Source organism: Pyrus communis, chromosome 12 (assembly GCF_963583255.1).
Source record: "Pyrus communis chromosome 12, drPyrComm1.1, whole genome shotgun sequence".
Lineage (NCBI taxonomy): Eukaryota > Viridiplantae > Streptophyta > Magnoliopsida > Rosales > Rosaceae > Pyrus > Pyrus communis.
The window spans coordinates 4,491,410-4,504,185 of NC_084814.1; the positions used below are offsets into that span (position 1 = coordinate 4,491,410).

Sequence of the window (12,776 nt, forward strand, 5' to 3'; positions counted from 1 at the left end):
ATCGAGTAAAAAAGAGTATAGGTAGGATAAATGCCCGCCAACTTATCCTATTTGTACCAACTGACATAGGCAGGATTGGGCTTGGCAGGAGCATCACTGAAGCATAAAGGTAGGGAAAGTGGCTACAAGGGCAGCATTCGATTCATCAACAAACTGAAACAAGTCATGGACAACCAAGAAGGGTTTCATATGATAAGTCTAGCGAAGATAGTTGGACTTCATGAGTTTGAGAAAGTGAGCAACATTGGGTCCGGAGAGATGAGAAGTTACGCAAAGAAAAATAACCTAAAAGATTGATATCATGTAGAAAGTGCTAATTAGGGCTTATTTTGGGGTTTAATTTCCTAATATCATTCTTCTTACTAAGGAGGAAAATACATAATGCACAATAGTGATTTACAAGGAAAGAAACATCAAATAACCTAATTACAATCTGATTACAAGGACTCAAATAGGTAACTAAACTAATTACTAAAGGTCAACTCTCCAACACTCCCCCTCAAGTTGGTGCATAAATATCGTTCATGCCCAACTTGACAAGAGAGTTGTAGAATGCTTGACTTTCAACAACTTTAGTTAAGATATCCGCCAATTGATCCTCTGACTTCACGAATGAGAATTGAATAATATTCCCATTTAACTTTTCCTTAATGAAGTGTCTGTCAACTTCCACGTGTTTTGTGCGATCATGTTGAATTAGGTTGTGTGAGATATTGATAGCTGTTGTATTATCACAAAATAAATCCAAGGCTGAATTTGAAGGATACCCGAGTTCACCAAGTAACCTCCAAAGCCATAATAGTTCACATACTCCTTTTGCCATACCCTTGTATTCCGCCTCTACACTTGATAAAGCAACCACTTTATGTTTCTTACTCCGCTAAGTCACTAAGTTTCCTCCCACAAATGTAAAGTAATCAGATATGGACCGAAAATCAGTAACGTTGCTTGCCAAATTTGCATCGGTGTAACCCTCTATTCGGCAATGATCATTCTTGGAAAACATGATGCCTCTACCCGGTGAAGACTTCAGGTATTGCAGGATGCGTTCAACCGCACCAATATGTGCCTCACTTGGAGAATTCATAAATTGACTAACAACACTTACTGCGTATGCAATCTCAGGCCTAGTGTGAGATAAATAAATTAACCTCCCAACTAACCTTTGATAACGATCTCTGTTAGTGGGAACTTGATCAGGGTGCATGGCAAGATGGTGATTTTGGACTATGGGGGTGTCAGCCGGTTTACAATCAAGCATTCTAATTTTTGCTAATAAGTCTAGAACATATTTTCTTTGAGACAGAAATATACCTTGTTTAGATCGAGCTACTTCTATCCCCAAGAAATATTTCAAACCACCAAGATCTTTCATCTCGAACTCGGTTGATAGGTAATCTTTGAGCCTTGAGATTTCCTCTTTGTCGTCATCCGTAACAATCATATCGTCCACATAGATGATAAGTGCCGTCAATTTCCCCATTCGACGTTTCAAGAAAAATGTATGATTGGAATTGTTTTGCCTGAACCCATATTTCCTCATAGCCGTCCGGAACCTACTAAACCATGCTCGAGGTGATTGTTTCAACCCATATAACTTTTTATTCAACTTGCACACTACTCTGGGTTGTAAAACCGATGTATAACCAGGTGGAATATCCATATACACTTCTTCTTTAAGATCACCATGTAAGAAAGCATTTTTCACATCGCTGTAATGGCCAATCTAAGTTGGTCGCCAATGAAAGCAATACTCTTACCGTATTAATCTTTGCTACCGAGGCAAATGTCTCTATATAATCAACACCATACGTCTGAGTGTATCCTTTGGCCACCAATCATGCTTTGTATCGTTCAACGGGCCATCAGCTTTGTACTTGAGGGTGTACATCCATCGACACCCAACTCTTTTCTTTCCTTTGGGAAGTGGAACTAAATCCCACATTTAATTTTTTTGGAGTGCAACCATTTCTTCCTCCATTGCCTTGGTCCATTGATCGCCAAATAGTGCCTCCTTCAATGAACTTGGTGTGCTATCATTGAATATTTGTTGTACAAAAGCTTTGTCGGGTTCTGATAACTTCTGTTATGACACATAGTTGGCAATGGGGTATTTAGAGCCTTTCGTTGTGTCCAATGAATATCGATTGGGTGACTTTCCTCGGTTGTGCCTGAAAGGTAATTGATAAGTCGAAACAACGGTATCATCAACAGGGATAGTAGAGCTTACCTCAGGAATATTCTCAAGAGTATGGTCATCTGGTGATACTATATTTGGAGACGAGGGGGTGTAGTATCAGTAGAAGTCTCAAAGTTGACAAGTGGCAGCATTGTTACCGTGGGTGAGGACGGCATTGCTGTGCCTGCCGTTAATTTTGTAAGCAGCACTACGGCTGCTGTTGGCTGGGCTAGCAGCACAGCCGCTATAGGCTCGGCTAATGGCAACGGAAGATCAACAGTATCATTCATGGTCCAATCCTTCTCGTTATGCCGTGTCTCCCCCTAAGGAGGAGAATTGGAAGAATCCAAAGGGTAATACATCTCAGACTCGGAAAAAGTGACATCCATAGTAACATACATTCGACAAGAAAGAGGGTGGTAACAACAGTACCCTTTCTGATGGAGCTCGTACCCCATAAAAATACAACGGATAGCACACGGTTCAAGTTTCGTCCATTGATTTTTATGAAGATGAAATGCAACACATACAAAAACCTGAGGTGGGAGTACCAAAACATATGGTAGATGCAAGAAAGTAGCAAGGACTTGTAAATGAGTAAGAAAATCCAAGACTTTGGATGGTAGACGGTTGATAAGGTAAGTGGCGGTCTGAAGAACAACATCCCAAGAAGAACGGGGAACAGATGCCCCAATCAAGAGTGAGCGAGCCATTTCTAAAAATGACGATTTTTGCACTCAGCCACCCCATTCTGTTGAGGAGTCTGAGGATAGGTAGTTTCGTGAAGAATTCCGTGATTAATTAAATAATGGGAAAAATCATTATTAACATATTCACCACCATTATCAGAACGCAAAATCCCTATTTTAGTAGAAAATTGTGTCTGAACCATGGTGTGGAAGCTCTTAAAAGCCGAAAAAACATCACTTTAATGCTTAAGAAGATATAACCATGTCATCCATGTGCAATCATCTATGAACGTTACAAACCATCGAATACCAGATGAAGTAGTAATCGAAGATGGTCCCCAAACATCTGAATGAACAAGACCAAAAAGAATAACACTTTTATTAGAATTCAGCGGATAAGAAACACGGTGACTCTTGGCGAGTATGCAAGTGTCACATTTAAAGTTTGAAACTAAAAACCAACAAATAAATTCAAAAACATATGCTGCAAATAACTGAAAGATGGATGACCTAAACGGTGATGCCACAACCATATCTGACGCCTCTTGTGATCAACAGCTCCTTAGGCGAGATTAACCCATCTTGTGCTGACATCATCCATAAAATAAAGATCCCCCCTCTTAGTACCACGACCAATTATCTCCTTCGTGAGAATATCTTGTATAAGACAAAACTTTGGATACATTAGCACACAACACTTCAATTGTTCAGTAGCTTGGCCATGAGACATCAATTTATGCTTTAGTGAAGGTACAAGTAATGTATGAGGCAAAGAGAGAGTGGGCGTGAGGCGCACGGTGCCAGCGCCAGTTACAGGTGAGGTGACTCCATTAACATTAGTAATATTACATCAAAGTGGAACAGTATCACAAGCTAAATCAGTGGGATCATAAGTCATATGGTATGTGGCACCAGAGTCAATGATCCATCCGGATTGAGTACCATCACTATTCATATTAAAAACATAACCACAGTTACCTGAGGACTCCGGAAACATGTCGGAAGAACTCGAAACCGGAGGAGGATCATCTTGAGATATCAAAGATAATTGGGACATAGAGGTGGCAAGATTGGCTTACCTAAGCTTGGCTTACTCATCTCATTATTTCTGAAGCTTCAACGGTTCCCACCAGTCAGGATAGCCATGCAATTGGAAGTAATTATAACAGCCATGCTTCTCATTACTGTAGTAAGTACAACCACCAGCCGGGATGGGTGGTTTAGGATGAGGAAGACGGGGACCCGTGGTAGGCCGTGAAATTGTCCTAACAACAAAGAGCGAGCTAGGCTCGGGGCAGTAGCCTGGGGTTGTAGTCCTAGGCTCGGTGCAGGTGACTTATCGGGGGTGCGAGGATGAGGTGAAGCTACGGCTCGTGTGGCAGGTCGAGCCACCATGGCTGCCCTACTTGGCAGCTGTCCTCCGGTATTCATCACAGCTTGTCGTATTCCCTCTCGGCGAACATAGGACAAAAGGAAGGGGCTCAGTTTGTAGAATATCACTACGAATTTTATCAAACATCTCATCTAGTCTTGCAAGCAAAGTGTACACACGATCTGTTTGAACAATTTTATTAAAAATTTCAATATCAGCACCGCACTTCATCGAATTAGGTCGACGATAATCAATCTTCTGCCACAAAGATTGAAGATCACTATAGTATGTCTCCATCGGTCGTCCATCTTGCCTCATGCGAAAGGCCTTGCAGGTAAGATCATAAACTTGAGGTATATCGGAACTGTCATAATACGTGTGAGCAACTGCGTCCCATACTTCTTTTGTCGTCGGTAGTTGAAGAAAATATCCAATCAAATTGGGTTCCATAGAGTTGATGAGCCAACCTTGAAGACCGAATCGTCGATAAGTGGTTGGGGATTACTCCCAAACAAGTAGCCCAACTTGTCTTTTCCAGCAACAAACATCTCAACAATCTGAGACCAAACTCCATAATTGGCACCATTGAGTTTGATGCCAATCAAAGCAGTAGACGAATCATGATGGACAATCTGTGCAACAACTTGCGGTATAGGTATGGTAGGATTCATGGTAAGGTCGGTTAGGGTAGTAGTGTTTAGTGTAGGAGTAGAATCGGTTAGGATGGGGTTGTCTCCACTGGGGAGTGGTGGTAGGTTCTCCATGGGAGGCCGAATTTGCTTGAAGGAATGGGCAGAGCAGAAATCCTAGGATCTCTGCTCTGATACCATGCTAATTAGGGCTTATTTTGGGGTTTAATTTCCTGATATCATTCTTCTCACCAAGGAGGAAAATATATAATGTACAAGAGTGATTTACAAGGAAAGAAACATCAAATAACCTAATTACAATCTGATTACAAGGACTCAAATAAGTAACTAAACTAATTACAAAAGGTCAACTCTCCAACAGGAAGTTTTAACTGAATGATTTTATTGATATGAAGTAGAGTACAATATATACAAGTCACAAACTTATTACAAGTAACATTCTCTATGGTATTAATGAGAGCGAAATCTCAGTGTTCCTTGCACTAGTTTGAAGTAACCTCGAACTTTATATATAGCTGTAGTTTTGGTTTTCACACTTATGGTGTAAGTAGTAAATATGTTTCCTGTTTGGTTCTATGAACCGAGAATCACCACCGAAGGGCAAACCTAAAACTACAAACTCTAACAGAGAGAGAGACTACAAACTCGAAGTACTAAAAACTTGAATGACATTTCTCATTTGGAGACTGCAAAAGTGAACAAAAGAAAAAACATACTATGGTTGTGGCTTTATATATATATGCATACAACGGCACAAACCAAAAGAATGCTGCAATTATTTTGGTTGAACACTAACCAAGTTGATTGCCAACAAAATCTGACAAAAACCCAAATTGCGAAGTCCTTCAAGTCATTCATTGTTTGAGTTAATGACTCCAGAAAGTAAGAAATTAAAAACAGAAAAGCAATAGAGTACATGAAAAAGTCAGACCGAAATCAAACAGAAGGAGCGCAATGCCAAGAAACGAAAAAGGTAATCCATTCCAGGAAGAAGTGATCATCATGAAGCACTGGAATCAAGTTACCAACTCTGATCTTTTGGACAGATTTGATAAAACTTGGGGTAGATCCATACCCTTTTATATTTGGGGCTTTTGCATTCACCAGGAATGGTCTCATTATAAATGAAAATGTCGTTTTCGTCTTCTTACGTTTGTGTCCCACAAGTAGAAATTGAAACAACCTCGTCATCTGTAAAGTCCAGGTTCTTTTTCATGTTAGTACTCTTGATATGTGTCTTATGAGCACCGACTATTTCAACCTTGGACGTTGTGTTTGTGACATCAGTAAAACCAGAAACCTCTGGGGCTTACTGTGCTTTTGCTAATAGGTACAACGAGTAACCCATCTTTTCGGTCTAAAAAGTAGAATCTTTGTTTGTGAGTCCTATAAGCAGTACATTCAATTGTACTTGTCATGGCTCGAGTACTACGAATGTTGACTTGCACCCACATATTGGCTCCACGACGAAGTACATTCACCTCGAGTTCATCATCATTGATACGACCAGTGACACAGACAGTGCAATCTTGGGAAATTCGATGACATGAAAACGCTACAACATGATCAGAGACTTTCGTGATAGGGGATTCCGGAAGGTCTATTTTTGTTTTAGAGAAAGGACGAAAGACAAACATTGATGAATTACTACCACATTGACCTTCTTTGAATAGAAGAAGCCATCCTTGGTGTGATGCAAGGCAAGTCGCTCAATCCAATTCCGGAAGGCTCATGTTGAACTTTGTACCACAATCGGCTACCAGTTTGCATTGCTGACCAGAATTTAGTTTTTCATCCCCAGTCCCATACAATAGAAACCAAGGCTTAAAGTCTAGTTCTAGCCGAATCCGCGGAGGAAGTAGAATTCCAAACCTTGCAATAACTGCGGAAACGAACCAGCTTAATTAAGCCTAGACGGTCTGCTATCATTGACAGAAGTTCAGGAGGAAGATCGGACCACGATTGCATTAGCAATTTTTTTTCCACAGACATTTTGCCACAACGCTACCTGCTAGATGTAGAAATTATAATCTTCATAATTATGTTCATACAAGCGTGTATATTTGACGTACAAGTAAGGATCTCCACAAATCACGAATACATTCGGAATCAGATTACAATATTAATTCCTAAGCCGAGATATTATTTCCATAGACAAGACTCCTCTAACACTAGAGGCATGGAGATATAGATGCTACTTAATAGTTTTGGTGAGAATTGAAAGGCTGATCAGTTTTGTTTTTATTTTCTTTCACAATAAATTGAACTCAAGATTGATTGAGATTGAAGTGGAAATTTTGGTGTGATCATGATCATATTCATATGCACGACAAATTTAGGAAAAACGAGAACACGAAATTAATTAAACCTAACAAGAACAAATCAAATGTTTCAGAACTCAAGGAAAATGATAATAAAAGTCCAAGAGTATGAATAAAAAATTGAAAGAGATAATTAAGGACGTACTTTCAGAATTCGTCCAACGAAACCCCGGCCCTCTCCAAAACAAGTCACTGGAAGGATTTCTACAGAGACATTGTGTGTATATATACAGTGTTTACATATCTATATACAAAAATAGTTCTAGTTTCACTAGTTTACCAACGAATGAGCTTAAAGATAAATACATCACTAATAAATAATTGAAGATTAATTAAAACGAAAGATTTATCAAATAAAATAAAAAGTATCCAAGTAACTGAATTTCTCGAGGGTACTTTCGTCATTTCATTTCAATTTATTTTGTTATGACTCAGAACCAGTAGTATATCATTACGCGTCAATCCGTTAATCGTCTTGGTTAATTATATGTGAAGTGAGAAAGAGAACCTGATTGTATACAAACTGTTCACAAATAGAGGACTCTTCAATTTGGAGTATATTCCTACAGCAAGTGGTGTGGAAAGGATTTGCAATTAACATACTCACGAAAAAATTTGGCGGGAAAATGTTGCATAAACTTGCGATTTTATGCAATCTAGTGTAGGGCTGGGAATTTTTGCAGTATTTTGGGGAGTTTGCGGGATTTTTCTGCTCTCGAGTTGTTGGAAATATGCCTATTTCAAATGAATAATGCTTGTTTGTAGAAAGAAGAGCAGCAAGTTCTACTGAAATGAACAAGTGCCCAATCACAAACGAATATGTACCCAAACAATTGAAGAAAAGACATCAACGACCCACAAAACACACAATCTCCCACCACATCAACGCTCTTCTTTGACAACCCCTCACCTTTCGTAATTTGGATAGAGCCTTAGAGATCAAGCTTTGGTTCTTGGTTGGTACGTTGGGATAGTGGTGTTTCTTCTCATAGTTTGCGATTTCAATTGTTAAGGCACTTGTCCATTTTTAATTGAATTTTCAGCCGGACTTGCTTCTCTTCTTTCAGAAGCCAAGCATTATTCATTTCAAATTCTTAGCTGACTGATAACAGCAGCAGCAGCGTACAAGAAAACATGCAGAGGAGAGGAGACTTGAAAATATTACATTGCCTTCTTCCCTTAAATATTTACATAAAGAAAAACAATGTCTGCTTCAATATCCTACGGATGATGAATTTGGGACTCATGCCTGAAAGTCTTGGAAAAAGAATGTTATAATATGCAACCATTTGAACCTATTGAGAACTTTTATAAAGAACTTAGTCACAACAGACAACAGTAGGACGTATATATAGTGCTCTCTCTTTATATCAATCAATTCTACTTGGGTTTCCGCTTCGCCAATTTAGATGTAGAGACCTCAAAACTTCTCTTAAAAGAATTGGTGCTCCCTTGTGAATCTTGTAGAGCTTGCTCTAACACCTCTACCACCTGACTCATGGTTGGCCGGTCCTTTGCGTTATTGTTCAGACAGCTATCGGCCAACTTGGCAACATTCTGAGCTGCAGTAAGAGAATACTGGTCTCTCAGGAGGGGATCTATTACCATGCTGAACCTTTTACTGTCAGCGGGGAACTGTCTAACCCAGTAAAGAAGCTTCTGTTCTGATATGGGGCGGTTCTTGTCTAAGACACGCCTGCCTGTTAGGATCTCGTACAGTACCACACCGAAACTCCATAAGTCACTACTGGTTGAAAGATGGCCTGTTTTTATATATTCTGGGGCTGCATATCCATAAGTCCCCACCACCTGATGGATACAGTATGCATAAGTGATAATTCTAGAACATAAACAGAGAATTAAAATTTAAACGGCGAATCCATGCTTCTTCCAAACACATAATGCACTTCAAAGAAGATTGTGGCCACCTTTGAATGGGGAAACCAAGGCCACGTTTGGACAACGAGACTATACAGGGTAAATTCATTTAAAATGGACAAACAGAGTCTTGCCGCACTTGTGAACTTAAAAATAATGGGACTAGACTACTAAATTGAATGACTTCGAATATAATCATAGACAAGAAGTCCCCTCTATAGGGGTCAGTCCCCATGAGACCAGACAGGACTCGGTCCCAATCCAGTCTGATGTTCCAAACGATGCACAACAGAATTCCGTTAGTAGTTCAAGAACAAAATTCAAATGAAACTACGGTGTAAAGAACTTGTGTCGTATCTTAAAAAAAAATTGGGACTATACTCTATACTATGAAATGTACTGGGACAAATAACGTGGGTGGAACTAAGGATGCTTTTGACATGATATGTCATACGAGTCACAGAATAAGCTGCTAATGCAACCTGTAAAGATGCCACTATATATGTAGCTGGTACAGCGTGGCCCAGAATTATGAGGGTCAGTTTTGGGACTCTAGACCCTAATTTTACACACAATGGGAAACACACTCAAATAAATTGTCTATGACTAGTGACTACTCTACTTACCGAGGTTGATACATGAGAACGGTCACCCGTTGGTCCTTCTCTAGCAAGCCCAAAGTCTGAGAGCTTTGGCCTGAATTCCTCATCCAATAGCACGTTTGAAGATTTGAAATCTCGATATATTACCTGTCCATATAATGCAATAAAACATGGTTCAATACATGTATTAATAAGACCTTGTCTTCTACAAGGTATAAAATCATCATGTGACCGGTCAGCAGGTTTATCCTACGCATTTACAAACAAATTCTGCAACATTTGGATTGCAAGAAGTGAAATCAGAAAACGAGAATTTTTATTTAAACCTACAAGTGAAGCTTTGCACCACCACCATTAAAGAAAAGGAAAGCATCTGCACAGTTTCTAGTGGTGAGAATTTTCCCTTGAAATGACTCAAATCTAGCAGTGAATTTTCTTGGTTTTCATTGAACAGCAATAGTCCATACTACATGTTTTCTACACATTTTATGGCGACGGGCATTTTCCTTTCCTCTGAAACGACTTGAATCTAGCAGCACATTTCTTCGTTTTAATTTACCAGCACTAGTCTTCATATTTTCTATAACTGTACCAGCACTAGTCTTTAAGTTCCGAAAGCAGAGACAACAGCTTGTAATTAGATAACAGTAAATAAACGCATCATCAAATGTGCAGTCGCGACTCACAGTTCAAATCCTCCGCCGGTTAAATTAACACATCCAAACCCAAAAGGTTGGCAAAGAGGAGCCCCATGTTCAAACGATATCGAATTTTAAGTAGTCAAATCAGATAAAATGCACAGAAAGTATATGCACCTGGACTTCGAGTCCCTTATGTAGATAAGCCAATCCTTGAGCAGCACCAAGCATTATCTTTAACCTTGTCATCCAAGGCAATGCAGGCAAAGCCCTGTTGAAAAGATGATCTTCTAAGCTTCTATTAGGCATAAATTCATACACCAACAGCCTTTGTATCCCTCTCTCTCCATCTAAACAACAGTACCCTAGAAGTTTTACCAAATTCGGGTGATTTACGACGCCAAGAAATTGAACTTCTGCAAGCCATTGCTTGTGACCCTGTTTGAGAAAAGTTAATAACCATAAGTTAAACTAGATGTGAGGTAGATATAATGGCGGTAAAATGTGAAATTTAAATGAAAATTATATTTATTGAAGAAATATTTTTAGAACCTGTAAACTACGAGGGTTTAACTTCTTGATGGCAACCCAAATCGGACTGCCCGTTCCTCCATCGGAAGGCCTGATTGCTGCTTTATAAACCCTCCCAAAACCTCCTTCCCCGAGCTTAAGCGACCTGCTGAAACCATTTGTTGCTTCCCTCAGCTCTTGGAAGGAGAAAACTCTCAAATTATGCTCCTTTTCTTTGTACAACTCTGGTATGCTCCTTGGAGATGGCAATGAACTCGAAGATTTTGTCGCGCGATCCAAAGCCGGATTGCTTGAATTGCTTTTGTTTCTCAATTCTGGAGCGGATTGCGATACTTCTATTTTGCTCTTGTGTTTTTCCTTGAAGGGAAAGAAACACTTCATTTCTTTATTCCTTGGGTTGCAAGGTCTCCACAAAATCAGCAGCCTCAACACCTCAAATCAAATGGGATATGTGGAGTTGAAAAAACGTTAGCTTGACTTCATTAAAGAGAAGACCCAGTTGGGATATATATATATATAGAGAGAGAGAGAGAGAGAGAGAGAGAGAGAGGAAAACTCAGTTGGATGGAAACTGGAAATGAAGCAAAAAAAAAAACAGGAAAACCCAGTTGGAAATTGGAAAAAGAGACAAACCCATATCAGAATTTGAAGTGAAAGAAGTGGTTGACCTTAAGACAAAGAAATGGACTCTCAATTCCCTGTTTTGGAGAGAGAAAGAGAGAGAGAGGCGTGTCTGGAACGAAAGATGGAACAGGGATGAAAGGGACAGGACTATTTTTCTACCTATTTTCTTGGTTTAATTCAACTCGGCGGAGCACATTCAGCAGAACATATCAGAAACAGTAAGTTGACCACAAATTATTCCTCATTCATAAAGAAAAGTAATTAACGGTAGTTAATTAATTAATTTAATACGAAGTATGAATTAGATTGTGTTGGGTTTAATTAATCTTCAATCTCGTCTCGTGTCCCACGCGGTTTGCTTTCTGTCCTGCGTGGATATGAAACAATAATGGAGATGATGGTGCTGATGGTGCTGATGGCGCAGCGTTACGTCGGTCCGGAGCCGCCGTTCACATATATGAGCCAACTGCCGTTGGTTACGCATGCAAAAGCAATTGAAGTCGGTTTGCGTGCGTCACGACTCACGACTCAGGGGAATTCAAAACAAAAGTCTTAATTTTAGGCTTGTAAGATCATGTGCAATAGGGTGGCATAAAATTTAAAAATCTAAAGTTCAAAAAATTCAGAAACAGTTTTTCCTCTTTGGTAATTATGACGATTCTTTCAAACAAACTCATGTGTAAAGCTTTTGAACTTGCTTCAACTTAAATTGCTTCAATTAGGGAATAGCGCATATGGATCAACTACGCAGTTCTGCAGCGTCCTCCATCTAAAGAAAGATTTCAGGCCAAATTTGATATGGAGGAAATGTTGAAACCACACAAGGGGTAAATCAAGTTGTTCTTTCTTTGTTTTAAGTATTGACAGAAACTATTGGGTAACAGATGTTCTGAATCGCAGATGTAGTTAAATGATAAAATTTCTCTTTGCCAAGGAGAAGACAAAAGTTCGATTCCCGCTATCCTCCCAAGATAATGGATAAAAATTCATTTTTACTTAATAGATAAAGTACTAAGTATAGCTTACCACAATAATATTGGGGTTCTACTCTCCCCCATTATAAATGTTTATTCTATCTCGTATGGTGAAAGGCAGAGCACGGATCATCTGAATGGAAAGAATTCCATTTTTAAAATAAAATTTAGGTAAACTATCATAATTTATTTTTAAGAACATTTTAACCTAAAAATTTTAAATTCTAATAAATAATGAAAAATCAGAGAACTTATCACATTCTTAACACAAGTTCATACATATACACACCACATGAAACATGAAAGTCATGGAAATGG

The 12,776-nt window shown here is 39.2% G+C and overlaps 1 protein-coding gene across 1 annotated transcript; it reads right to left on the reverse strand.

Moving 5' to 3' along the window:
- Positions 1 to 8,359: 8,359 nt before the first annotated feature.
- LOC137711200 (probable serine/threonine-protein kinase PBL19) lies at positions 8,360 to 11,404 on the reverse strand. Its single transcript, XM_068450409.1, has 4 exons — positions 10,882 to 11,404; positions 10,507 to 10,767; positions 9,716 to 9,838; positions 8,360 to 9,020 (listed from the first exon to the last, which is right to left on the reverse strand). The coding sequence occupies exons 1-4, from the start codon at positions 11,239 to 11,241 to the stop codon at positions 8,592 to 8,594; spliced, it is 1,173 nt and encodes a 390-aa protein (XP_068306510.1). The 5' UTR covers positions 11,242 to 11,404; the 3' UTR covers positions 8,360 to 8,591.
- Positions 11,405 to 12,776: the final 1,372 nt, after the last annotated feature.

What these genes read in the sequence shown, in the direction of transcription:
- LOC137711200 (XM_068450409.1), bottom strand. Translation starts at nt 11,241, where the DNA reads ATGAAGTGTTTCTTTCCCTTCAAGGAAAAACACAAGAGCAAAATAGAA. An exon ending in TAAACCCTCGTAGTTTACAG is followed by an intron (nt 10,768 to 10,881) that starts GTTCTAAAAATA and finishes TTTCTCAAACAG; the next exon opens with GGTCACAAGCAATGGCTTGC. An exon ending in ATAAGGGACTCGAAGTCCAG is followed by an intron (nt 9,839 to 10,506) that starts GTGCATATACTT and finishes TTATATGGACAG; the next exon opens with GTAATATATCGAGATTTCAA.